Raw genomic sequence first — 25,270 nt, forward strand, 5'->3', positions numbered from 1 at the left:
ACCTCAGCCCCAACATGGAAGGTATCATCCAGCGCAGCGCCAATTACGACGACGTACTATGCCGTAGCACGGTGCGTGTGCATAAGAAGAAAGATTCCCCGCAGGCCCTATTAATATTTGCTATTGAGGGATAAAAAAAAGTTTACCAGAATATTAATTACATACAGATCCGTCTCCCGCCGAATCAAACCGCTCGTAGCTGAAGCGATCGATTTATGCTCTCTCGGGGTGGACCGTCCCACAGACTAGGTACACTACAAGCCGAGAAAGAAGGGAAAAATGGAAACGCTTCATCTCGAGCGAGATGAAGCGGCAGAAAGTCCCTGACGCAACTCCACATCCAGCTCCAGAAGTCGCCACAGGTGGAGGCGCAGCATGTATTATTGGATTGTCCTCAATTTTCTCCATGAAGCAATGAGGTCCGCGTCTGGTCCATCTCGGTTACGATAGGGTTCCAAACGTTCCAAGGATCTGCTTCCATCCTCTCAGAAATAGTAATAATCTAAATAGAGTTCCTGCAGGTACACCACCACCCCAGACCTAATCAAGGATGATCCCGATTTGATGGCCCAGACCAAAGGGAAAGATAGAAAGTTTATCATTGAAATCTTGAGATGGTCCTTGTATCGATCCCAGATTACAAGATCCAGCTGACTCGGCTGGCCATTTCCCTTACTTGAATCTGAGGACATCCCACCATCGAACTTGTCAGTCACTCGTTTGGTTGCTGTTCTTCTGGAAGCAGTGTCCGTAGTCATCATGGCTACGGCTACGGCCCCATTAGCCATCGGTGGCTATGGCCCTACTCTCTTGGTGGTTATTTGGGTGGAATTCGTCATCGCGTTTGCTCTCCTGCTTGCACGGATATACACGACATGGAAGATCACTCGGCGCATCCGCTTGGATCTATATCTGACCCTGCTAACCTTCGTACGACAATCACTCTCGTGAATCAGGGAATTCAGGCTGACTCGCTTGATCAGGCCATCGCAACAGCTAGTGCCGTGTTCCTCACTCTCAGTATCGCATACGGACTAGGGCAACATATCGGAGACCTCACGCCTGAAGGAATTGTCTTAACCATCAAATGGAGTTGGGTGAATCAGGTCCTGGCCATTTTCGCCATTGGTCTGGGGAAATTGGCCATCGTCGCCTTTCTCCAGCAAATCCACGGTCCCGAAGACCGTGGGAAGGTCATTGCTTTGTGGGCCGTGGCATGCAGCAATTTCATTATCAACACCATCACCATCGGGATGGTCTTGTCCCAGTGTTCTCCTATGCAAAAATTGTGGGATGATAGCCTCCCCGGGACCTGTGCTGGTCGCCAGCGGAACCAGAATTGTGCTTACTTTCAGGGAAGTAAGTGTGCCTTGCTACCTCGATGGATGGAGATCCTCAGGCTGACATCTTTAGGCTGGTCTGCCTTCTGCGATCTCATTCTCGCAGTGTACCCAGTGGCCTTCTTCTGGAAAGTTCAGCTCAAGCTGAGCGTGAAGGCCGGTCTGTGCTGCCTGATGGGGTTCGGTGTGATGTAAGGGACCCAGGTGGGAAAAATGCCATGTGGTTTTGCTTGCTAACCCATGAACAGTGCCTGCATTTGCTCCATCGTCAAGACGACCGAGCTTCGGGTGCTTTCACGAACGCAGGATGTCACCTGTAAGTTTCCCGGCCGATGATTGGAAGGCCTCGAAAGCACATGCTGCATTGAATTGGCTGGTTCACGACTAACCTTGCCGGACGAGCACAGACTGGATTTCACAGCTAATCACCTGGAATGAGTATGGCGGCGATCCCTGGAGCGATGGTTCAAGAAATCCACTAACTGGTTCCTGCAGAACAGAGATGTGGGTCATCCTGATTGTGGGATGCATCCCTCCCATACGCCCTCTCTTCATCGCGCTATTCCGCAAGGTCGTGTCAAGCGCGCGATCGCTAACCGGACCTGAGAACAAGTATGGTCGCTCCGGCACCGAGCTTCGATACTACTCCCATGCATCGCGACAGTCACGCCAGCCCGTGCGATCGCGTGGCACGGAACTCGGCAGTATGGTGGAAGACAACGAGAGTGAAGAGAACATCCTGCCCATGGATGGTGGCGCAATCGTGAAAACCACCAATATCAGCCTGACCTATGAGGGGTTAACAGGATCGAAAGAGCCCGTGGACCAGGGAATCTAGGGACAGAAAGCAAGAGCCTGTCGGCAGCATCCCAGAATGCATCTGATTAGCCGCTGGAGGAACGAGGTCATGCAGGAGAGGGTCCCTGTACTCCGAATTCTGTATAGTAAAGAAAACAAAGTTAGCAAGACGGGTCGTGGCCAGCCACTGAGCGGCAGCGCGGCCTGTCGCTTACGTATGGGTAATGAAGAGATGCATGTTGATGACGACTCGGCGATTCGGTGATATCTCGAATAGGTAGATTTGGAACCAGGTCTCAGGCTGCGGCTGGAGTGGGGATCTGGAAAGAGATATCGTTGGAACTGAGCCATCGACCATCTCACTAGCGAGATAGTTGGCGGAGATTCGTTTCCGAGGGAATCCACCAGGGCGGCCGGCGCGTCTTCTAGCGGCGCGACTAAGCTTCAGCTGAGCTTGACTGGTGCGCCAATGCCCCTCGTTTTCTCCATGGCGTCGATCATTCCAGCTATTCTTGGGCGCAGATTGATTTGTGGGGAGGGGCGAGAGGAAGAAATGGACGAATGCCAGAATGATGGCGGCGCAGGCGGATGAAGAACCATGTCGCTGGACACAATCAGGAATCCGACAGTGTGGATTTTTCGCGAGAAAAGGGAAAGGAGATAATCATGAATAACCTCAAGCGCGTCTCGATGGACCAGATTGTTCTGTGGACAGGATTTGCAAGGCGGCTCGCTAACTCTGTGAACAGACAATGCGGTGTTTTTGGAATCCGTCCACGCAGCCAGATTCCAGATAAACTTTACGTACACAGATGGCTTTGCAAGGGAAAAAGAGATCCCTGCTTGCCCTCTAGAGCGTGGCATTGTGATCGTAGCTCGATTGGTCTCCGAGATAGTTTGGCCATGTGGCTCCCCTCGAGAAGAAGAGAATGCCACCTACCTAGGTAGGTATCGCACACAGCCAAATTCCCTCAAAGCATCATGGGTTTTTTTTTTCACCTACCTAAACGTTCAATTCTTTGTGTGACTCTCATCTCTCGTGGAACCAATGGCGCCCAGGCTGGCTGGCTTGCGAAATGCCACACGTGCCTGCTTAACGCCACCAACGAAGGACTGAGTCTGGAATGATCTCTGATATTGGTCTGGATCATGAAAAATTACTGGCCATACTGCATCTATTGCCCACTCGATGTCCAGATTCGAAGTTGGTTGGTGGTAGCCGTCGAAAGTCTGGCCTCCTTGCCGTCTCTGTCGGCCCTTTAATTATCTAGGGGTGCGCTGCTCTCCGCTTCTTCTTCCCAGAAGAGCATTGATTATCGGGGTCCTCTGCAAACGAAACGACCTGTGTCCACCTGCTTATAGACCACCTTGTTCCACCTTCTCCAGACAACATCCCAGGTGCCATGCCGGAGGAGTCGAACATCCACAATGGACCTGGTGGTCCCGAGCAAGCAGCTGTTCCTGGCCAGGACATCGTGCCAGGCACAGATGTCATGCTCGATGGAGGGGATGGCCATCTGAAGCATGGCAAAGGGAGCGATACCGTGTAGGTCTTGTCCTACATACATCCCATTGAACCAGACAGAGCTGACAACGTCCAGGCTCATTCCGCAGCCGTCAAGTAACCCGGATGACCCTCTTAACTGGGCGCCTATCTGGAAATGTTTGTAATCGGGTTGCGCTCACATTGTCAGGAATGCATGCTGATGATGATATGCAGATCTCGTAATCGCGACCCAGTTTCTCTATACGTTCGTTACAGTCGAATCCGCTCTGTCTCTGGCCCCAATGTTCCCACTGCTGGCCAAGGAGTGGGATCTCAATGAGACCCAGCTCAGCCTGCTTACGGGAGCATGCGTCCTTGCCCTGGGATACGCCAATTTTATCATTGTTCCATTCTCGAACATATTCGGCCGGAGACTGGCAAGTATTTCGCTCGGTATTCTCGTGATCTTGACCGAACTCTGGGAGGCTTTGGCGACGTCGCACAACAGCTTTCTGGCCGCTCGTGTTGTGAATGGGCTCACGACCGCGACGGCAGAAAGTTTGATGGTGCAAGTCATTGCTGACATGTTTTTCCTGCACGAACGTGGCCTGTGGACCGGTATCTACTTGTAAGAACATCTAATCTCGCATTCTGGTTGATACTCGACTAAGCCTGGATGGAACAGTACTTCCTATTTCTTTGGATTATTCCTCGGTCCTGTCATCGCCGGAAACATTGCCGAGAGGTATGGCCTGCTCCTTATCGGATCGGATCGTTCACAGCGTCTGACCTGACTGAATGCGTGTAGACATGGATGGCGAAGCTTCTTCTGGCTCTCTCTCGCTCTCTCGGTATTTAATCTCGTTACGCTCCTCTTCTTCTTCCCCGAAACCAAGTATCGACGCTCCGCAAGCCACGTTGGAGGCAACGTGGAGCCTCCGCATGCGTCCATCACCGATGCAGAGAAGAAAGGTGTCGACGAAAATGTCCAGGCGAACGACGTCACTTCCCAATATGGCAAGGGACGACCCTCCAAGCGCCAGTTTATGCTGTTCCAAAAGCCAGATCCCCGGTGGAAAGGGTTCCTGGTCCGAGACGTCCTGTCACCCTTCCGCGTCTTCTTCTTCCCTATCGTCTTTTGGGCGGGCCTGAACGTGGCTGGTCCAGCCAACCTGCTGCTCTTCTGGAACCTGACGGAATCTGCCGTTCTGGCGGCGCCGCCCTACAACTTCTCTGCTTCGGCCGTCGGCTATAGCAACTTTGCCTTTTTCATCGGCGGAACGATCGGGCTGCTGACGGCGGGGCCATTCTCCGACTGGGTTGCAAACCGGGCCACGCGACGGAACAACGGAATCCGGGAGGCGGAGATGCGTCTACCAGCTTTGATCCCGTTCTTCATCACCACCGTCATTGGGATCGTCGTGGGCGGGCTGGGGTATCAGCGGCAGTGGTCCTGGCCGATCATCCTCGTCTTCGGCTACGGACTGACGGGCCTCAGCGTGACCACGATCCCGACCATCGCCATCGCCTATGCGGTCGATTGCTACAAGCCCATTTCCGGCGAGATCATGGTGGTCGCCACGGTCCTGAAGAACACCTGCGGGTTCGCCATGAGCTACTGGGTCGCGCCGTTGGCGGCGCGCGAGGGATACATTTCGCCTGCGATGGTCGAGTTCTCCCTGACGATTGGACCGGTTCTGCTCACTGTTCCGCTGTACTTTTATGGAAAGAGGCTTCGGATCATGACCCGGAACTCGAGTGTCCACCAGTGGTCAGAAATGTAGACTGGCCATCTGGTGAACCAGACAGCTGTCGGTGCAACTAACTTTACGTACTGTACAGTACAATTTCTCGGATACATATCTCTCTGTCAATACCTGTATATATAGAAAGCGCTCACTATCTCGAAGAGCACATATACATATATAATGTATAAATTTATTCGTCAGAGTATTGGTCGCTTCAGCGTAAATTTTCGTCTAAGTCCTTTTTTTTTTGGAGGACGGGGAACACACCATAGATTAATATTAGAGAAACGGCCGTCAACCGATCATCGAAACAAGATAACCCAGCGATGAGCTCGCACCTCAACACGGTGCTGGGGTCTAGTAGTTCATCTATTGTTTTTTCTTTTCCTTATATGGATGAAGCCAAGATGAGACTTCCCCCTTGACCTAGTTGCCATTTCCAACAAAGTTAACGCAACCTTCCCTTCCAGTTTGACTATAATATTACTTCCCTAATACCTATCATTATGAGGCAAGCAATAAGTCATTAATAATAAATGTCCTCGAGTCTTTTACTAATTTACCTACTTATAAGAATAAACAACAAAGCTGTTAATTATAAGCTGGTTTAAAAATACTAGGTACTGGTACTAGGTACATAGTCTTATTATTACCCTTATTGGGGCAAGATACCTAGTTATAAGAGGCATACATATAATATCTTCTCTTCTTATTTTACATAAAGTTTAAGGCTTTATAGATAATTAGGTACCCAGTCACAGTACAATTTAAGAAGGATAGTAGCAAGGGGAGGGGGGGGAGGGTAAGGAATTAGGTGGAATAGATTAATCCCTCTTTTGTCCCATTATTATACCCAATTAATAAGAAATATTCCTTAATTAGAATATATTATAGGAGAGGAGCAATAAGAGGGTAAGATCCTGTATTACTTAGTAGTATTAATTACTCTTAAAGGTAATTCCTTTTCTAAAGAGGAGGACTTATAATGATTACCCTAAGGGTACTATATAACTATACTGATCCGGATCTATCTATCATAGAAGGGCTCCTATATTTCCCCTTTTTTCTAAAAAAAAAATAATCAAAAACAACTACATATTTGCCCATATACGCAAATCGTACGCTTCCTGCGACTCTGACTTCGTTCTTCTCTCCAATCAACTGTCCGGTCTGGTCAGCGTCTCTTTCAAGAAGCAGTACTGGTAGTAGTAAGTAGTGGATTTATCCATCGAAGAAAGGAGCTACCAAAAGTATTATTGTCAACTTCAACTTCTTCTAGGCACAAAGCGGTCTCTCACGTGAAACCCCAGTCAATCAGTCGATCGATCGATATATCCGAGACGAGACAAGACGAGACAAGACAAGACAAGACAGCAAAGGGGGATGAGACAGGATGGAATCCCATACCATACCTATTGACTGACTGACACTGGCAGAAAATTTAGGGCTTATTATAATATAATAATAAATAACCAGCGAGGCTGGCCTATATTTTCATGATTTTCATAATTTTGATTTCTCCTCTTAACTAAACTAACCGACAACCGTCATCTTTTACTCAGTCTTTGCCAAGTTCTAGTTCGTCGTCAAAATAGGAATAGACCCACTGACTGGTTTTATTCCTCTTCGTCGACAAGTATTGATTGCGTGCTTATATACATTACAGTATGATATTTCTGTCATAAGATAGTTAATTAATTGATTGATTAATTGATTGATTGATTGATTCTTCAAGTCAGACGGACTGCCCTCTTATCCAGCTTTCTAGCTTTCTATGTATATATGTATATACGTATTCCAGCTCAGTCGATCAGCCCCGTACTACTGTACCAAAGAGGTTGGTTGGATACTAGGGTTGTGGACCTGTCTTATTATCTTATCCACGCCAACATCTTCCCTCATTCTGTGTTTGTCTCTTCTGATCCGGTGTCCTGTTCATGAACATAAATGGATTCTTCTTTTGGAAATCAGGAGATTGAATCGCTCAAGGTAATATTCAGTTTATCCAATTAGTACATATAGTAATGTAAGGATGCTAGCAAGACATATTCCGAATAGGTATTTTCTCCATTCATGTTGAAAAGTAAAGGGACAGGCTCTCGACATAACAGGACTTGCACACATCTCCGAGTCGACCCCTATCTGAATGACGGATCTCGCAAGGTCATCCATAATTCCCTAGCTATGTCCATCATTTGGAATTTGCATTGAAGAAAAGGGACCGCTATACTAGGTTACGAAGGAAGAAACAAACAAAAAGTCATGCAGCCGAAATGCAGCATGGCGGAGGGGTGTTTCAAACCCTCCCTAGTGCTTTGCGGTGACTTTCTCGCCGGTGAGCTTTTCCACTGCATCCTTGGCCCTGTTGATCAAAAATGGAGCTGTTAGCGCGGTCGAAACTTGGAATGGTTTGCCGGAAAATGTGTTGAATGGGGTACGGCGAGAGCTTACATGTCACCAAGAGCCACCATGCACACCGTCTGCCACATGCCCAGGCCGATACGAGGAGTGACTCCTCGGTACAGGCCCTTGATACCGTTGGTCTCATAGATATACTTGAAGGTCTTGCCAACGGTCAGGTTCTTGGGTCGGTTCGGGTCTTCCTTCTTGCTCTGCATTTCGACCCGGATCACTTCAATGGGCTGGTTCCAAGCGGACAGGCCACCTCCGAGACCGGACGCGAGGATCTTCTCGAATGCATTGAGCTTCTGACCGTCCTCCTTATTGGTGACTTTGCGAATAGCAGTCTCCGCCAGTCGCGACAGACCGAAGCGGGAACCCCAGTTTGTAGTCTGGCGGATGGCGACCGCGTTGACACCTTTGTTGATACCACGGATACCTTCTCTGCGGTAGATGTCCATGAACGTCTGATAGGTGCTCGGAGGCTTCACACCAGCGGCGGCCATCTTATGCTTGGTGATCTCGACCGTCTTCATGCACGTGCAGAAACCGACCGTGGCGTACGCCTGTGCGACACCGCCGATCATACCTCCCGCAATTCCTGCCCCAAAGTCGGATGCACCCAACATTTTGGCATAGTATTCCGCCTCGGACGCTACGAACAGCAGGACAGCACCCTTGGTGGAAGCCTCAATCCAGGCCCAGGGAATGAGACCTTGGTAGTCTAAGAACCACGATTCAATGTTAGCCACATCAGTTGCGGGATTCCGCGAAACACCACAGGATAGCTTACAGCCGAGAATCCCGCCACGGCCCCAAATCCGACGCATGGCACCGGCGAAAGAATCGGAGCGGTTGGCGGCCATGGTCGTCTTGATCACTTCCAGCGGCTGCAAATCATCAATTAAAAGAGAACAGAGAGAATTACGGGGATTCAATGGGCTGTACCTGTCCCAGCGTAGTGACCCTGCATTTTTATCAGCTTCAATTCTGCAGCAGATGAACCAAAAAAATAGATGTCTTCCAACTTACTCGAACATGTTCAATCCCGCGCCAACTGTAAAAACACACGTCAGAAGACATTCTCCTGCCCCCGGGAACCTCAGTACTCACGCAGCAGGTTGCTGAACTTGACGGGCTTCTTCTCGATCTTGCGAGGGCCGGAGACTTGAGCGGTAGCAGCGGACATCTCTGGACGTTGGGAACGCTGAAAGGGGCCCTGACCAAGGGATAGAGGGGGCTTCGTCGCCTATGGGATTGGAAACAGAGGAAGAAGGTAAGCTAGAAAGGCAGCAACAACCAGCGAGGCGGCTGTCGGTCGAGTTCCGGTGACAATGGAAAGCTGGAAAAGGGGTGGGCTAGGGTGGCAGATAACGGTCAGGAAAGATCTCGTTCACGACTGGAGCACGCAGTCAGGCTGAATCTAGTCAGTAGAGAGACTGATAGGAGACGGAAGTGCAAGCAGAGAAAAACAAGCGGATGACTGATAATGGAATAAACACCTAGACAATTGACCGCGGCATCGCTGCTTTGGGGCTTGGGGCTTGGGGCTTGATGCTTGGTTGGTGGGCGGGCCCGGTGCCGGCCCCGGTCCCCGGAGAGCGCAGCGGGCAAGGGAGAGTCTGGGAGAGGCTGAGCGCTGGGAAGGCCCGGGGGGGTTCCCGTTTGCTCCCGTCACTAAACCCTGTTAACAGTTCCTCCAGCCACACCCTAGTCCGCTTCAGGACATCCAGGGCTTCCGCCACACTAGACCCCTTCCAGCCCAACGGTGAGAGCAGCCGCAGCCTTACCTAATCCAACTACGTCCCGATCCTCTTCGGGCTCCGTTGAGCGCCCCGAGGCTGCCGTGTCCCCCAACAGATCCGAGCGCAGTGCGTGCGGATATGTTGAGAAATGAATCTCGGTCACCGAGCTGGTCTACGTCCACGATCGTCGCCGCCATCTTCTGGTTCGTGAGTCGTGGCATCGATCGCTGTGATCGCCGACGCATGTTCTTTTCGTTTACCGTCGGTGTCACATGCCGCGTGTTCTTCAATTACCGATCCGACGCTTCTCGGACATTCGGAAAACAACCTCAATTCCGCGAAAAGCGCCGAGACAATTGTACCGACTAGATCAGGCAGAATAAGAAGACAGAAGGATATTGTACCGTCGGAGATTCATTCCCATTAAATGACATGATCAAATAAAATCTAAGATCCAGCCCCCTCCTAATCTAACAATAGTAATAGACACATTATACATTGGCCGGCCGGGCCGTCATCATGCAATCTATATTTTTTTTCACCCTGTGCAACGGTCCAAGCCCTCCCACTTCTGTATAGTGGTCAGTTCTTACAGCTGAGCGCCAACGAGCTTAGCGTAAGCCTCCGTGCTGAAACTCTTCGGGCGCTCGATCGGGGCACCCAGCGCACGGTCAATGATCAGCTGAGGCAGAACACCCAGAGCACGGGAAACACCAAAGAGCACGGTGTAGTACTTGGCTTCAGTCAGGCCGTAGTACTGCAGCAAGACACCAGAGTGCTATATCCATCGTTAGCAAACGGAAAATCAGGAAATATCACACGATCCGGGCGCAACTTACAGCATCAACGTTGGGGTACGGGTTCTTGGTCTTGCCGTGCTCAGTCAGGACACCAGGAGCAATCTTGTACACCTGGCTGACCAGCTTGAACATGGGGTCATCGGGCAGGTGGCGGAGGGCGAACTCGCGCTGAGACACGTAACGAGGATCGGTCTTACGCAAGACAGCGTGGCCGTAGCCGGGAACAACCTGGCCAGCGTTCAGGGTATCCCACAAGTAGCCCTTGATAGCCTCGTCGCTAAGGTCGTTGCCGAGGGTCTTCTTCATCTTCTCCAGCCAGACAAGCACTTCCTGGTTGGCCCTAGAAAGTAGAAAGTAAACGTCAGTAAGATTTCGAGACGCGAGGGTGCTGGGCTAGGGGAGAAGACATACAATCCGTGCAGAGGACCAGCCAGACCGTTGAGACCAGCCGCGAAAGAGAGGTAAGGAGAGCTCAGAGCGCTACCAACCAGATGGGTGGTGTGAGCGCTGACGTTGCCACCCTCGTGGTCGGAGTGGATGGTCAGGTACAGGCGCATCAGTTCGACAAAGTCCTTGTTGTCGCCAAAGCCGAGCTGGTTAGCCAGGTTGAAAGCGTAGTCCTTGTCCTTCTGGACCGGCGCGACCTTGCCGTCCTTGAAGACATTGCGGTAGATCCGGGCGGCAATGCTGGGTAGCTTGGCGATGAGGTCCATGGAGTCCTCGAAGGTGTATTGCCAGTAGTCCTTCTTGTTGAGACCCTTGGCATACGCCTTGGCGAACGAGGACTCGCGCTCAAGGGCAGTCACAGCCAGGGAGAACTGAGCCATCGGGTGGAGGTCATTGGGGCAGCGGTCAATGAGCTCCTCGACGAACTTGGGGACGTCGGACCGAGCAGCCCACTCGGCAGACAGGTCACGAACCTGCTGCTCGCTGGGGATCTCGCCCGTCAGCAGCAGCCAGAAGAGACCTGTTCATGGTTAGCAACCCATCTCGGTAAAAGAGCGGTTTCCAAGCCCGGTCTACCTTCAGGGAGAGGCTCCTCTCCACCAGGAGCCTTGGGAAGAAGCTCTCGGCATTCGGGAATCTGTAAAGACTGTCAGCTGAGATGCCTGGACCAATCTCCCATAGTTTACCCACCGTGTAGCCTCTGAAGCGAATACCCTCCTCAGGGTCCAGAACGGAACCCTATGCGTCTGATTAGCACTCGTCACGTTCTCAACGCATGTAAACCGTTTCCACCTACTTCCCAGACGAGCGCCTTGACACCACGAGCACCGCCGTAGACCTGGTCCAAGGTGACCTCACCAATGACCTTGGAGCCGTGTTCCCTGTCAAAAAAAGTCATGTGCGTTAGCGATTGTCATGCACAGAGCTTAGGGAACGAGGAGGGATGTGTCGCAACGTACTTCCGGAGCTTCTTGACCTTCTCGATCTCACCAGGCAGCTTGTCGGCGAAGGTCTCCTTCAGGGACTGATAATTCAATGTCAGCATATGGATCGGAAGCCTCGAGCGTTCATCGAAGAATTGTTACATACCTTAGCCTTGGCGGTAGAGTAGCAGCGCAAGCCATTGAAGGCCGCGGACTGCACGACGGGCTTCGTAGCCAGATAAGAACGGAAAGCGGAAGTTCCCAGTCTCAGAGACGAGGCCATGGTGGACGAGAGATGTGATTGAATGGAGGAAAAGGAGATTCGGATAGGTAAGGGAGAAGGTGGTTAAGAACTATCACAAGGCTAAATAAAAGAAGACAGCGTGAGAAGGAAGAGGCGAGAGTTGAGTTGGGGAGGAAGCTGTTGCCCTTTTTTCTTTTCTGGCGGTAACTTTCTGGTCAGTATGGACAATACCACCGGTAAGGGACGTGACAGGCTGGATTGGCTGCCGCCGGGGGAGAGGTCCGTATGGTATTGTAACACGGCTGCCATATCCTCATCCCGGTTTACCGAGCAACGTGGATTAATTGCCCTGTATGGAGTACTTGCGTACGGACAGACGGGACTTCGGACAACCTTACCTAGATGATGCAGTGTGCAGTGATGGCAGGATTATTATTGGATCTCAATATCCCGAGGTCCTCCCCGTCAAATTTTCGCGTCGTTGCTTCTGCTTCTTATAGTTTTTCTGTTGTCAAGAGTCAAGACACACCTAGGCTGGGCTCTGGATAGGATCATGCGTGTGTCGCTAGAGGGTAACGCAGTAGCAGTAGTGATATCAATGGCAACAAATCATTCTTGGATATTGGTTGTATCATAATGCCACCGGTGACGTCGTTTTCTGCCTCTGTGTGGCCACTTCATCTTATCAAGCGACTGGCATTACTCTTTTGGGAATACATTTTACTGGAACTATCGAGGATGAGTAGTAGTAAACAGGAATGATCTCACACAGTTCCCAGCACACAGTTCAGTTCATATTTCTCTATACTCGTAGAATCCACGCTATCAAGAAGTCAAGATAAGAAGTGTCTCGTGTCCTAAACCACAGCGCTATGACCCGAAATTAGTGGCGGATGTTCTAACTGCTGCAGCCTCAGGCACCAAATCAGGCCACCTGCTGCTGACGTGATCATATCACCTGATCATCCCTTCCGTTTGTGGGTTAGCGCTGGCCACGATGTCTTTTCTCGTGAAACCAACCTCCCGGCGTCGTCGAGTCTTCTCTTTCTTTTCACCTTCACCAACCTCCATCCAACCTTCATCCTCCCTTTCATTTCCATCCCACGGGTCGCTCGTACACCGTAAACTAATCTTTTCTGAACTGCTATCTTCTCACCGGTGTCCGTGAGATCGTACCTGTACTCACATTCGCCAAGCGCGATACCCTGGATACCATCCCTAGGCTAAACTTGCTAGCAGTAGGTGGGAGGTCCCTGGTCGCATAGGGTGCGGTCGTGGAGTCCGTAGTGACGCGACCACAAGAGTCAGGTCCAGAAGTTCCTGTCAGTTACAGGGTAACTCAACTTCTTCACTCTCTTCAACTAGACCTTGGATTTTCACCCTACTTTGTTGTCGCCTGAGACTCGCCAGTAGACGTGACCTGCGCACTCGGTATTATCAGCGTCATTCTGTCTGTTCCTCAAGAAGCGAAGATCTCTTCATCTGTCAATAGTTCGGTCTATCCATCCTTTCTAGTGCTGGTGTCTAGTTGACCCACAAAGGCAGTCATGTCTTCTGCTGTAGCAGAGCTGGATGGCTATCTCCAGTCCATGCTGGCCCTGAAGCCTCCAGGCGTGTCAGGTTCTAAGATCAACAGCATCACCCAACTCTGTACAGCCAATGTTCAGGTATGTCTCATCTGTCCGAGTTGACGATTATTAAGTCTCTCTCAATTATCTCACTAACCACCTTTCTGCTACAGTCCGAATCTGTCCTCATTCAGAAGATCTACACGCACTTCAAGAGAGCTCCGGGAACACACAAGCTTGGCGTACTCTATGTCGTAGACTCTGTAACTCGACAGTGGGTAGAAGCAGCGCGCAAGGCAGGCCAGCCCTCTGGGAGCGCCGCTCCCGATGGAACCTTCGCTGCTGGCGTCAACAGAGTGACAGAACTCTTACCCGTTCTGATGACAGATATCATAAACAATGCTCCTGAGGATCAAAAGGTACGCTCTAGACGAAAATACAAGCATAATATGCGTCTCATCACACAAGCCTCTGCGGGTTAAGAGCAAAACATAAAGGCCGATATGGACGCTGTTAGCGTTCTGAGAGCCTGACAAGGCCATAAGATCGGACCTGCGTATTCCCTGCTATTATACCCGTTGTCTTCCACTTTAGGATGGCATCTGATTCCTAAGATCACCTCTTTCGTCCTACCGTGTGACCGAATAGTTGAACTTACGTATTTTGTTTTATGTGAATATAGGAGAAGATCAAGAAGCTGGTCGACATCTGGGAACGTGGATGCACGTTTCCTGCACCCATGCTTGCTTCTTTCAAGGAAAAGCTAAACGCACCACCATCTAAGAGTAAGCAGACACCCTTGGTTTTGTCCTCCCTCTTCCTCCTGTCCCGACATAACTTTCCAAAGGAGAGGAAGAGTGTTCCTGTTTGACGTGTTTGGATCCCCGATTCTGATGTCTTCTACTTCCCTTTATAGATGTTGAATCTACGACGCCAGAAGGATCTCCGGCTCCAAATTACATTCCTCTTGGAGCTTCGCAACCGCAACAGCAGAACGGCACTACCACAACAGCACCTTCTGCCACCCCTGCGCAGGCGGCGCCAGACACCTCCAGCATTTTGAAAGCTCTGGCAGACATGGCGAAGCAGAATACAGCAGCTTCCGCGGCGCCAGGTGTTCCTGCGCAGACTAGTCCCCTTAATGTATTAAACGCGCAGAATGCAGTCTCGCAACCAGTGTCCTCGTCCGTAGACCAGGCTTCTCAACCAGCGAACGGGCAGGCTGCTGTAAACCCTTTCGCAGGGAACCCCTTTGCGGCCTTGGGTAATCTCGCGGCAAATCAAGGAATGATCCCTCAGACTCAGAGTCACACGCCCAATCCAATTCCCGCTACTCAGCAAAATCCTTTAGCTGCGTTGTTGCCACAAGCCGCTGCGGCTCCTGCGATTTCGCCAGAGGCATTGCAACAGGTTCAACTGCTCCAGTTGCTCGCCGCGCAAGGTATCCCGCAGGAACAGTGGGCGACAGCGCTCCAAATCCTAAGCCTCTCCAACAGCGCTAATGCTAGTATGGCCAATATGAACGCTCAGACATCCGGTTACAACATGCCAACTGCGGCCAGTCAGCCAGCCTGGTCAGGCCGTCCTGATGCAGCGTCACGTGATGCGGACCGGGACCGCGAGAGGGACCGCGAGTATATGCGGTCACCACCAGGCCAGTATCGTCGCCGCTCGCGTTCTCCTGGCTGGGATCGGCGCCGTGATGTTTCTCCTCCCCGTCGTCGCGACAGCCCTGTGTATGGCGAGTACCATGGAGACTCTCCTGGTCGGAGGGGCGGAGATCCTCGTGACGCCCGAGGCCGCCGAGGCAATGACTACCGCCAGCGTAGCCCACCCGGCAGAAGACGTCGCACTCCCACTCCCCCTCGTAAGGATCCTACACTTCCTCCTCCTGGACCGAAACTGGTCGAGTGGGACTATTCCATCGGTCAAGGAAACATCAAAGTATTGAGCCGGACCCTTTTTGTGGGTGGCGTAACGTAAGTATTTCAATGGAAAATGACTTTTACCCCTATGTTTATGGACTAACGGAGAAACAGTTCCTCGGAAGCTCATCTTCGCTCTCTGTTCAACAAATATGGCGTTGTCCAGACATGCATCGTCAATATCGACAAGCGCCACGCATTTGTCAAGATGATTAGCCGTAGAGACGCCGTCAACGCCCGGGAGGGTATGGAAACTTATAAGTCCGGCGATATGCAACTCAGGGTTCGTATTTACCGTATCTCCTCACTTCCACCCGAAGTTTTGTGCTGACGAAAAATGAAGACCCGATGGGGTGTCGGTTTTGGTCCTCGTGACTGCAGTGACTACCAGACGGGCATCAGTGTTATCCCGATTGAGAGGCTCACGGAAGCAGACCGGAAATGGATGCTTACTGCCGAGTATGGTGGAACGGGTGGAAGACCAATCGAATCCGGCATGGTCGTCGAGGAGCCCGATATCGAAATCGGTGCCGGAGTTTCATCGAAAGGTTTGAGTCACCTTTTTTTCCAAGTATTGTGCAGTTAGACTAACTGTTTCTTAAATAGCAATCAGCAGACGCATGGCGACTGATAAGGGCGGAAATCGTGGTCCTCAATCTTCTCGGTCCCAGCATGAGCGCTTCCGTCGTCAGGACCGCGGCATGGACAGCCATACCGGTGGTGCCAGCGGTATGGGAGGACCTGGAAGCAACGCTGACCGTGATTCCTCGAATGCCAACAATCCTGCTGTGCCGCCAGCTGTCCCTGGATTCGGCTTCTCTTTCCCTGGAATGCCCATGTTCCCTCCAGGTTTTATGATGGGAGGAACTCAGACTCAGGCCGGGTCTTCCAACACCACGCCAGCTCAGCCACCCCCCCCTGGCCAAGGCAGCTAAATGGCTCGTCGAGATCAGGATTGAAATCCGCGATCTTCGTAATTATGACTTCCTTGGCTGCCTTTACACGACTCCCGGGATTATTGCGAAGACGAAACTCACGAGCAAGAGGTTTACATCCTCAAACTTTCCACCTTTTTATTTCGGCTCTTGTTTTCATATGGAATTCTTTCTCTCTTCGACCTCTGTACAGGCTTGGTCTTCTTTTCATTTTCGGGTTACTTCCATTTTCACCTCGTGCAGGCTTGGCGTTTGATCTTTCTGCTGCGCTGTGTTGCGTTTGGTAAAACACACACACCTACCTTTTCAGGATATCACTAATGGATCGGTCTAATTGACTGTGGTGTGGGACGAAAAAAAAGCAAAAAAGAATTACGCGCTAGGAGCAGGGGTGGATGGATGGGTGCATGGCATTGTCGTTTTTTTTTCTTTAAACTTCTTTTCTTCTTCTTCTTCAAACCGGCTATCAACCGTGTGTATTAGGTAGTGGTTCTCAGTCTCAAACAGCAAAACTGATATCAGGCAGACTTTTTTTCTTCTTCTTTCCAGGTTTGGGCTCTATGGTCAGGGCTCTTGCTTACAAGTTACGACATGCATGCAAGGAAGGAAGGGACAGACAGTTGGAAGGGGAAGGGGACTCAGGCAGGTTGTTTGATTGATTCTTTTCAAATGTTCTATGAAACGGTCTTATCTGGTCCTTGTTCATTAATTAATCTTTGCGTGTTTGTTGATCGTGTCAGCTTCTTATTTCATTCACATTATTATTACTGGATGATTTTATTCTCGGCGTGACGTTTCTCAGGACTTTGTTCTTAATATCCTAGCAAATTCCCTATTTCTCTTTTTGCGCTTTTTTCTTGATCTGGAGGGCAATTAATTAGCAATTGAAATTTACAGTTCCTATTTTTTTTATTTATTCTTACATTTGGTTTGTAGCTCTCCATACAAATTACAGACAGGAGAGGATGGAGTACGAAAAGTATTTAAATGCCAAAGTCGATGAATACAACCTCGTGGCCGTCAAAAGGTGTACGACAGTTAGATACTACGTACCTTACACAATGACTGTAATATCCAGTCGACGTTGACTTAGGTTCCTCCAACTCAGCTAGTGCTGACATCCATGTGTGACTAAGTGGATCGTCAAGGGATCCAAGATCTGTCAGACTACTCACTGTGGGCATGGTACTCGAGCTTCTACCTAGGTTCCTTGGTGGTCTTTCCTCTTTCCTCGGACTGAAAGCGCTGCCATAACTGGCTAAACCCACTGTTAGAACAAAGACGGGGGCAGATAGACGCTCTGCACTCCATATCACTGCACATTTTCCTTTACCGCGGCAAATAGCGCTCGCATTCACCGTGAACTATTCTTCTGGTCAGAAGAATGATTGGTTCCTCACCAGGGCGTCGACAGTAGCCATTAGCCACTATGGTGGGATTTTTGCGATCACGCAATCGCGACAATTCTGTATTCAATCTCTGGCTCCCCGCAATCGGAGAGGGGTTTTGCCTTAGGCTGGTCCGGCAGCCGGGGAGCATATATCCCTTTCAGTTTCGCCTGGGCATAAATTTGTTCTTCTGCATTTTTTCTCTCTCTTTTTTCCCTTTACCCTGGTAGTATAATCATCATAAGATACCCCCCAATTGGGCTTCTGCAGCCCTGTGTTCTGCGGTTTTTCTTTTCTCGGCTCTTCCCCCACCTGACTTGCCCTAAGCCCAAGCCGGCGAAACTGGAACCCCGCATTGAGCCAGAGGACAGGTTGTTGAGCTGAACAGCAATTCCATTGGCATTTGATCAGGATGTCTTCCAACGAGAGAACGCCTCGCTTTGAGACCCTGCAGCTTCACGCTGGGTTAGTTCGGCCTAGACGCCCTTCTTGTCGTGGTCCACGTGGGCTGCTAGCTAACTTGCTCTTAGTCAGGAACCTGACCCCACCACCAAGGCTCGCGCAGTCCCTATCTATGCCACTACTGTTCGTGCAACTCCAGCTTTTCTCTTGAATTGACTGCGCGCAATGTCGCTGATCGCTTTCTTTGGCTCCTGCAGTCCTTCACCTTCAATGACTCCGCTCATGGCGCGCGACTCTTCGGTCTCAAGGAGTTCGGCAACATCTACAGCCGTATCATGAACGTATGTGATATACCTAATCGGGATATCTTTTTACCGGCGACTGATGAGAGGCCTTCAATGCCGTCTAGCCTACGGTAGATGTCTTCGAAAAACGCATTGCTGCCCTCGAAGGCGGTGTCGCCGCTGTTGCCGCTTCCTCCGGTCAGGCAGCCCAGTTCATGACCATTGCGGCCCTGGCCCATGCCGGCGACAACATTGTCGCTACCAGCAACCTGTATGGCGGTACCTACAACCAATTGAAGGTCTTCCTTCCTCGGTTGGGCGTCACGACCAAGTTCGTCCAGGGCGACAAGGCCGAGGACCTCGCTGCCGCCATCGACGACCGCACCAAGGCTGTTTACGTCGAAACAATTGGCAACCCCCGATACAACGTTCCCGACTTCGAAGCCATCGCTAAAGTCGCTCACGAAAAGGGCGTGCCCCTGGTGGTATGTGCAGCCTAACTCTTTGTGATACCATTTTGGTTGCTCTTACTGAGATTCGGTGCTAGGTTGACAACACCTTTGGTGCTGGTGGTTTCTTCGTTCGTCCTATCGAGCACGGCGCTGATATTGTCGTCCACAGCGCCACCAAATGGATCGGTGGACACGGCACGACCATTGGCGGTGTTGTGGTTGACAGCGGCAAGTTCGACTGGGGCAAACATGCTAAGCGGTTCCCTCAATTCGTTGAGCCAGCAGAAGGCTACCACGGCCTCAAGTTCTGGGACACCTTCGGACCGATTACGTTCGCCATCCGCGTCCGCGTTGAGATTCTCCGGGATCTTGGTTCCACTCTGAACCCCTTCGCAGCTCAGCAGCTCCTTCTGGGTCTGGAGACTCTGAGCTTGCGCGCCGAACGTCATGCCAGCAACGCCCTTGCTCTGGCACGCTGGCTCGAGAAGAACGAGAATGTCAGCTGGGTTTCGTACCCTGGATTGGAGAGCCACCCCAGCCACGAGACCGCGAAGCGTTATTTGAAACGGGGCTTCGGTGGTGTGTTGTCCTTCGGTGTCAAGGGCGGTGCGGCGGCTGGAAGCAAGGTCGTCGATGGTTTCAAGCTGATCTCGAACCTTGCCAAGTATGTTCTCTCCATGGTTTCTCCCTTGGGACGGTACGAAATCTAACCAGGTGACAGTGTCGGTGACTCCAAGACTCTCGCCATCCACCCCTGGTCCACCACGCACGAGCAGCTCTCTGAACAGGAGCGCATTGACTCTGGTGTTACCGAGGACGCGATCCGCATCTCTGTCGGTACCGAGCACATTGACGACATCATTGCCGATTTCGAGCAGTCCTTCAAGGCTCTCAACGCTGCTGAAGCGGACAAGACGGTCTTGCCGGACCGGACGTAGGGCGGTGCTGCTGCGGACTGTGAAGCTGGATTGCAGGAATCCGTTTAATTTTGCAACGCGTTGTAGATATCTATCAGCGAGAGGTTTTAAAGAGGAATATAAAGTTGTGTCAATTCCCCCTCTGCGAACAGCAAGAAATAACGTCGTAGAAGCTGTATATCTCAAATGCCAGGAAAAAAAAAACCTGGAAAATTAAATCAATTATCTATTTGAAAGCTAATTCGTACTAATAACCTACCCACGGCGAGCGTGAAAGTCAACCTTTTGCCGACTTTTTGATTTTCGTTGGTGCTGTGCTCTTTTTACAAAAAAGCTTATGTAATTCCCAAGCTGTGGTACACTCTATGTAGAGATCCAGGATTATTTCCCCAACACTTGGTAGATAAGACTCCCGTGAAGCTCTTATATACCCCTGTGCAGCATTTGCTTGGATGCTACTATATTAATAAATAGGTGAGCAGCAACGAAGGCGAATTTATAAGGGAATAAGTTTTTGGGAGGCTTGACAGCAGCTTTTACGTACTTGGCCGTGTGACTTTCGAAATCGAAATGCATTGTGTAGTGGGGAAAGAGTTCACTGCGAAAAAAAAAATTCAAAAATCCAGTTTGTCCCTATCTATGTATAGTCCGCTGTAGCTAAGGTTATCATTAACCTTGTGCATCGTAGTGCTACTGTGATAGTAGCCAAATGAATTTACCCCAGGGGCCCCCATCTGGCTGATTTAGCCTGCCGAGACACGGCGACAGCATCCGATGCTTTTCACTGGCCAAAGCAGCCAACTGCAAGCGCCCTCGACGTCACAGCGTCTCACGACCTCAGCTTCTTGGAATGTCCTCATTCGACCACGCTGCGAATGACAAATTCAAGCGGGGGCCACGATGCCAGCATCATGCCGCCGACGGCGATCACCTGGCAATGCAGCCTTGAAGCCGTTGCTTTAATTAACTGGCTCTTGGCTGGGTTTTCTTTCTTCTGCTAACGTGAAGTACATGTTCCATTTCTCCTCCTGTGTTCTTTCCTGGTACTAGGATACATATTTCTTCACCAGTCCAGTCCTTGGTGGCTGCCTGGAGGCACATTCCGTGTGCAGATCCTCTCAGCGAGAAATTCACCACCGTCGCGCGAATTCCTTCTTGAGCAACGTTTCCTCATTTCCCTTGAGCTCGTATCCAAAATTTCCTCGTCATGGGTCTGCATAATTCGAGTTGGGTGCTGCCTGTGCGTCTTGTGCAGGCAGCTTTTGCCGTCATCGTACTGGGTCTGAGTGCATATTGTTTGTTCCCTGCTCGCCCTCTCAGATCGTCAAAAAAAAAGCCATACTGACAACACACACAGTGATCAATTTGGAATATAACATTTGGTGGGGTTCTACGGATTCCGTCAATTTCATGCTTTTCAATTCCATCTGGACGCTCCTCATCGCTCTGCCATACCTCGCTCTCGTGCCCATCTATTTCGCCCAGTTCTCGAATGTGTATATCATCTTGGCCGTCGAGGTTCTCACCATGATCTTTTGGTTTGCGGGTTTCATCGCCTTGGCCGACCAGCTGCCGCCTACTCGCGCGTGCGTATACTCCGCTTGTCGGTCGGCGCAAGCTGCGTCCGTCTTTGGGGCATTCGAATGGTGAGTGTCTCTGCCGATCTGTCGTTCGTTGAGGATATGCAGATGATTCTGACCCCCACAGGGTGCTGTTTCTAGTTACCAGTGCCTTTGCTGTCCTCCGTCTGCGCTCTGGAAACGGCACTGCTGCTCGGGCAAAGACGGGGCCTCAAGTGGCGGCTCATGCAAGCGTGTAGCCGCGCCTGAATGCTACTGATGATGACTCTTGAAAGTAATATTCTTTAGTGGTACAGGTACAGCTCAGATGATGGTCAACGTTATGACATGCTCTTATGGCCTCCTGGCATGATACCCATGCGCCTTCATGAAAAGCCACCCTTTTGCATTTTCTTTGGACATCGCTGCTGATGCATTTCTTCTGTATTATTGTGTTGCTTCAACAATACCCCTGTTGTTCATTGCCAATATCGCCGTTTTTCTTGAGCGTTGTTTACAGTCTTTTTTTTTTTCGAACCATGTGTCAGTCTGATGTGCATTCTCCGTCTTCTGGATTGATCAGTTTTGATGTTGATGATCGGTATAAGAATATTCCTTGATATGTTTTAAGAATCCACGCAATGAATCGAGACTGACGAGGATCCTAACTGAAATCTCGCCTCTCTGTCATTTTATAGATATCTTTCCATTCGCAATGCACATTCTTATCAGGGTATAGGAAGTTAAATGAATTTTACGCAACTTGTCTATCACAGGGCAGCTGATTCTACGACAGAGAAAATCAATATTTACCCTTAACTGTGTATCATATGCAATGAGCTGCCGGATTGGCCGGCGGGTTCCCATGATATAGAAACCGCACAACCAACCAATAATCTTCCGTCGGCAAACGGTCGTGGACTGTGATCCATGGTAAGTCACATATCTTGAGCCGCAGCAATATAGCTGTGAAACAATGACAAGTGCCATGCTGAAGACTTTGACAGGAACCATGCTCTCGGGTTCTACATGACGTTGTCGGCTTCTGTGTACCTGTCGGCGTGTCCCGAACAGACGGTCGATGCCGTCGCCACCCTCAACGCGCCAACGGTTCTTGCTCCCGCGAAGAGTTTTTCGTGCTTCCTCAGACCCACAGACACCCTGAAGTCTGGTCGGAAACGTTCCTCTCGTCCAGCAGCAGCCCTCGGAAACACCGTGAAAAGAAATTTCGCGCGCCGCACCGTGAGTAACCGCATACCGGCCAATGCGAACCAGGAAAAAAAAACCCCCCTATACGGAGGCATTGTCTTCTATAAAATGACCACTTTTCCAGCTTCCCAGAGATCGGTTTCACTCGTTCTTATTTTCTTCGACCCTACAATTTCTTTTACATAAACCACCTCCACTTGGGGGTGTGACCGTGGTATAGCTAGCTGGCACAGGGCGCGGTCCTAATCCGGTTTGGGATCAGAGAGATCGCGTCTGATTTTTTTATCCCCCACAAAAAATAAAAATTGAAAAAAAGTTTTGCAACTATTGCAACTCGATTATTGCATGAACCGATTATTACCATTGGGGAGAGGACTTTGCGTGTCTTGTTGACGGTAGTGCCCCTCGCACTGGCATCGTTCCGGTATAGCAGTCCCCACTGAGTCAATTGACGAAAGCCGTGCGCTGTCCTCTTTTCACACGCCGCTCTTCCTGTCAATTCAACACTCCTGCGTTTGAGGTCTAGGATAGACGAGGGCTGAGGAACATTTGAAGCACGGCCTGGCATGGCTCTTACAGATGAGGTGACGGCTGCGCCTGAGGTTGTGGGAAAAGGCGAGAAAGATAAGAATGTGATGAATGAACCCATTGTCACACCTAGCTCGATTCATTCAAACCAGACATCCGGTCAGCATGTTGATGTCGAGAAGCATGGCGCGGGGCCTGAGTCCTCGCCTCTGCCTGACCTCAAGCGGAAGCTCAAGAGCAGGCACTTGCAGATGATTGCAATTGGTCAGTCAATGAATCTTCTTCTCTCTTGCGTCGCAGGGTGATTGCTCATATTATCTTCAAAAAGGTGGCACCATTGGAACTGGTCTCTTTATCGGTAGCGGAGGTGCCATTGCCAAGTCAGGGCCCGCGGGGGCCCTCATCGCGTATGTCTTCGTGGGGACCATTGTCTACTCGGTCATGACCTCTCTGGGGGAAATAGCGACATATATCCCGATCCCTGGAGCCTTCACCTCTTACGCGACGCGACTGGTCGATCCTAGTCTGGGTTTTGCCATGGGCTGGATCTATTGGTTCTCGTGGGCGATCACATTCGCACTGGAGTTGACGGCCTCGGGCCTGATCATCCAATACTGGGACCAGACGATCTCGATCGGTATCTTCATCGCCGTCTTCTGGGTGTTCATCACGTTTGTCAACTTCCTCCCCGTCAGTTTCTACGGCGAGATGGAGTTTTGGTTCTCCAGCGTCAAGGTAATCACCGTCATCGGATTCCTGCTCTTCGGCATCTGCATCGATGCGGGAGCTGGCCAGCAGGGGTATCTTGGATTCCACACCTGGAAGGATCCTGGAGCATTTGCGCCCTACCTGCTCAATTCCACGGGCGCCACCGCCAAGTTTGTCGGATTTTGGGCGGTCCTGATCCAGGCCGGATTCTCCTACCAGGGCACCGAGCTGGTTGGTATCGCGGCCGGTGAGACGGAGGACCCTCGCAAGACAGTGCCTTCGGCCATCCGGAAGACCTTCTACCGCATTCTTCTCTTCTTCGTCCTGACCATCTTCTTCATCGGGCTACTGGTGCCATATACGAACCAAGATCTGCTCTCGAACGCGACCGACGCGTCTGCATCCCCCTTCGTCATTGCCGCCAATCTCGCCGGGGTCAAGGTCCTGCCGGGCCTCATCAACGGGGTCTTGCTGACGGTGGTCCTCTCTGCGGCCAATTCGAATGTCTACAGTGGGAGCCGGATCCTGATCGGTCTCGCTCAGGAGGGATTCGCACCCCGGATCCTGAAGCGCACGTCCAAGGGGGGAGTGCCGTACTACGGTGTTGCGGTGACGGCTTCCTTCGGTCTGCTGGGGTTCCTGAACCTGTCGAACAGCGGCGGCACCGTGTTCAACTGGCTGGTCAACATCTCGGGGGTGGCGGGGTTCATCAGCTGGGCGTCCCTGAATGCGTGTCACATCGCCTTCATGCGGGCCCTGGCGGCGCGCAACATCTCGCGGGACTTGCTTCCCTACAAGGCGATGTGGCAGCCGTACTTCGCCTGGTATGGACTGTTCTTCAACGTGCTGATCATCCTGACCCAGGGCTTCACGGCGTGGATCCCCACCTTCAGCACGTCAAACTTTTTCGTCAACTACGTCAGCCTGATCCTCTTCGTGGTGCTGTACCTGGGGCACAAGATCGTCTTCCGGACCAAGTTTGTGCGTCCGATCGAGGCGGATCTCGACACGGGACGCGTCGAGGTCGACAACGTGGTGTGGGAGACCAAGGAGCCGACGACTCTGTGGGGGAAGGTGTGGAGTTGGCTGAACTAGTTGCATCGTTTTCAGATCTGCTCCCTGAGTATGGGGCAGTTGATATGCACTGTGTAATGTGGTATATATAGTCCTGGTTGTTGCATGCTATGTCCTAGATGAGGTCTTTTGTATGCATGTATGATAATGGGTAACGGTCTAATATATATATATAATGGTGATTTCATGATATCCTCTCTCTCGAGTTGTTCATCGTAACGCGAAGAAATAGTCATTGTCCATCTTCTACATGGTGATTACATAATCTCAGACACGTGAGATTGATTGTCTGCGCGTCATGCACTCCGTAGTCTACTTCGTACATGGATGGAAGATTAAGATGCTGAGAGTGCAAGGGATATCTACTAGGGCCTGCACATCTTGGACGAA

The 25,270-nt window shown here is 50.9% G+C and overlaps 10 protein-coding genes across 10 annotated transcripts; 7 read left to right on the forward strand and 3 right to left on the reverse strand.

Annotated features, from left to right (window-relative positions):
- Nucleotides 1-759: 759 nt before the first annotated feature.
- Nucleotides 760-2,178, forward strand: VTN77DRAFT_1564 (uncharacterized protein; the record flags this gene model as incomplete). The annotated part of the gene is made up of 6 exons (XM_069417309.1): nt 760-930; nt 984-1,359; nt 1,414-1,531; nt 1,589-1,656; nt 1,748-1,778; nt 1,836-2,178. 6 exons carry the CDS (start codon nt 760-762, stop codon nt 2,176-2,178), a joined length of 1,107 nt encoding a protein of 368 aa, XP_069280053.1.
- A 1,363-nt stretch (nt 2,179-3,541) lies between these two features.
- Nucleotides 3,542-5,408, forward strand: VTN77DRAFT_1565 (uncharacterized protein; the record flags this gene model as incomplete). The annotated part of the gene is made up of 5 exons (XM_069417310.1): nt 3,542-3,684; nt 3,740-3,801; nt 3,859-4,252; nt 4,310-4,369; nt 4,433-5,408. 5 exons carry the CDS (start codon nt 3,542-3,544, stop codon nt 5,406-5,408), a joined length of 1,635 nt encoding a protein of 544 aa, XP_069280054.1.
- Nucleotides 5,409-7,679: 2,271 nt separating this feature from the next.
- VTN77DRAFT_1566 (uncharacterized protein) lies at nt 7,680-8,961 on the reverse strand (the record flags this gene model as incomplete). Its single annotated transcript, XM_069417311.1, has 6 exons — nt 7,680-7,734; nt 7,824-8,496; nt 8,566-8,662; nt 8,721-8,739; nt 8,805-8,829; nt 8,886-8,961. 6 exons carry the CDS (start codon nt 8,959-8,961, stop codon nt 7,680-7,682), a joined length of 945 nt encoding a protein of 314 aa, XP_069280055.1.
- Nucleotides 8,962-9,274: 313 nt separating this feature from the next.
- Nucleotides 9,275-9,762, reverse strand: VTN77DRAFT_1567 (uncharacterized protein; the record flags this gene model as incomplete). The annotated part of the gene is made up of 2 exons (XM_069417312.1): nt 9,275-9,482; nt 9,563-9,762. The coding sequence occupies 2 exons, from the start codon at nt 9,760-9,762 to the stop codon at nt 9,275-9,277; spliced, it is 408 nt and encodes a 135-aa protein (XP_069280056.1).
- Nucleotides 9,763-10,106: 344 nt separating this feature from the next.
- Nucleotides 10,107-11,970, reverse strand: VTN77DRAFT_1568 (uncharacterized protein; the record flags this gene model as incomplete). Its single annotated transcript, XM_069417313.1, has 8 exons — nt 10,107-10,295; nt 10,357-10,657; nt 10,729-11,284; nt 11,341-11,401; nt 11,455-11,502; nt 11,561-11,645; nt 11,724-11,788; nt 11,854-11,970. The coding sequence occupies 8 exons, from the start codon at nt 11,968-11,970 to the stop codon at nt 10,107-10,109; spliced, it is 1,422 nt and encodes a 473-aa protein (XP_069280057.1).
- A 1,508-nt stretch (nt 11,971-13,478) lies between these two features.
- Nucleotides 13,479-16,359, forward strand: VTN77DRAFT_1569 (uncharacterized protein; the record flags this gene model as incomplete). The annotated part of the gene is made up of 7 exons (XM_069417314.1): nt 13,479-13,598; nt 13,673-13,918; nt 14,182-14,284; nt 14,416-15,478; nt 15,539-15,707; nt 15,768-15,972; nt 16,031-16,359. 7 exons carry the CDS (start codon nt 13,479-13,481, stop codon nt 16,357-16,359), a joined length of 2,235 nt encoding a protein of 744 aa, XP_069280058.1.
- Nucleotides 16,360-18,159: 1,800 nt separating this feature from the next.
- Nucleotides 18,160-19,823, forward strand: VTN77DRAFT_1570 (uncharacterized protein; the record flags this gene model as incomplete). Its single annotated transcript, XM_069417316.1, has 6 exons — nt 18,160-18,212; nt 18,278-18,332; nt 18,407-18,490; nt 18,559-18,918; nt 18,981-19,549; nt 19,607-19,823. 6 exons carry the CDS (start codon nt 18,160-18,162, stop codon nt 19,821-19,823), a joined length of 1,338 nt encoding a protein of 445 aa, XP_069280059.1.
- Nucleotides 19,824-21,009: 1,186 nt separating this feature from the next.
- On the forward strand, nt 21,010-21,621 carry VTN77DRAFT_1571 (uncharacterized protein; the record flags this gene model as incomplete). The annotated part of the gene is made up of 3 exons (XM_069417317.1): nt 21,010-21,097; nt 21,160-21,448; nt 21,510-21,621. The coding sequence occupies 3 exons, from the start codon at nt 21,010-21,012 to the stop codon at nt 21,619-21,621; spliced, it is 489 nt and encodes a 162-aa protein (XP_069280060.1).
- A 670-nt stretch (nt 21,622-22,291) lies between these two features.
- On the forward strand, nt 22,292-22,611 carry VTN77DRAFT_1572 (uncharacterized protein; the record flags this gene model as incomplete). Its single annotated transcript, XM_069417318.1, has 2 exons — nt 22,292-22,294; nt 22,369-22,611. The coding sequence occupies 2 exons, from the start codon at nt 22,292-22,294 to the stop codon at nt 22,609-22,611; spliced, it is 246 nt and encodes an 81-aa protein (XP_069280061.1).
- Nucleotides 22,612-23,136: 525 nt separating this feature from the next.
- Nucleotides 23,137-24,901, forward strand: VTN77DRAFT_1573 (uncharacterized protein; the record flags this gene model as incomplete). The annotated part of the gene is made up of 2 exons (XM_069417319.1): nt 23,137-23,362; nt 23,427-24,901. The coding sequence occupies 2 exons, from the start codon at nt 23,137-23,139 to the stop codon at nt 24,899-24,901; spliced, it is 1,701 nt and encodes a 566-aa protein (XP_069280062.1).
- Between the last annotated feature and the right edge of the window lie 369 nt (nt 24,902-25,270).

The sequence above is a fragment of the Rasamsonia byssochlamydoides genome (assembly GCF_041956645.1).
Source record: "Rasamsonia byssochlamydoides strain NRRL 3658 unplaced genomic scaffold VTN77scaffold_13, whole genome shotgun sequence".
NCBI lineage: Eukaryota > Fungi > Ascomycota > Eurotiomycetes > Eurotiales > Trichocomaceae > Rasamsonia > Rasamsonia byssochlamydoides.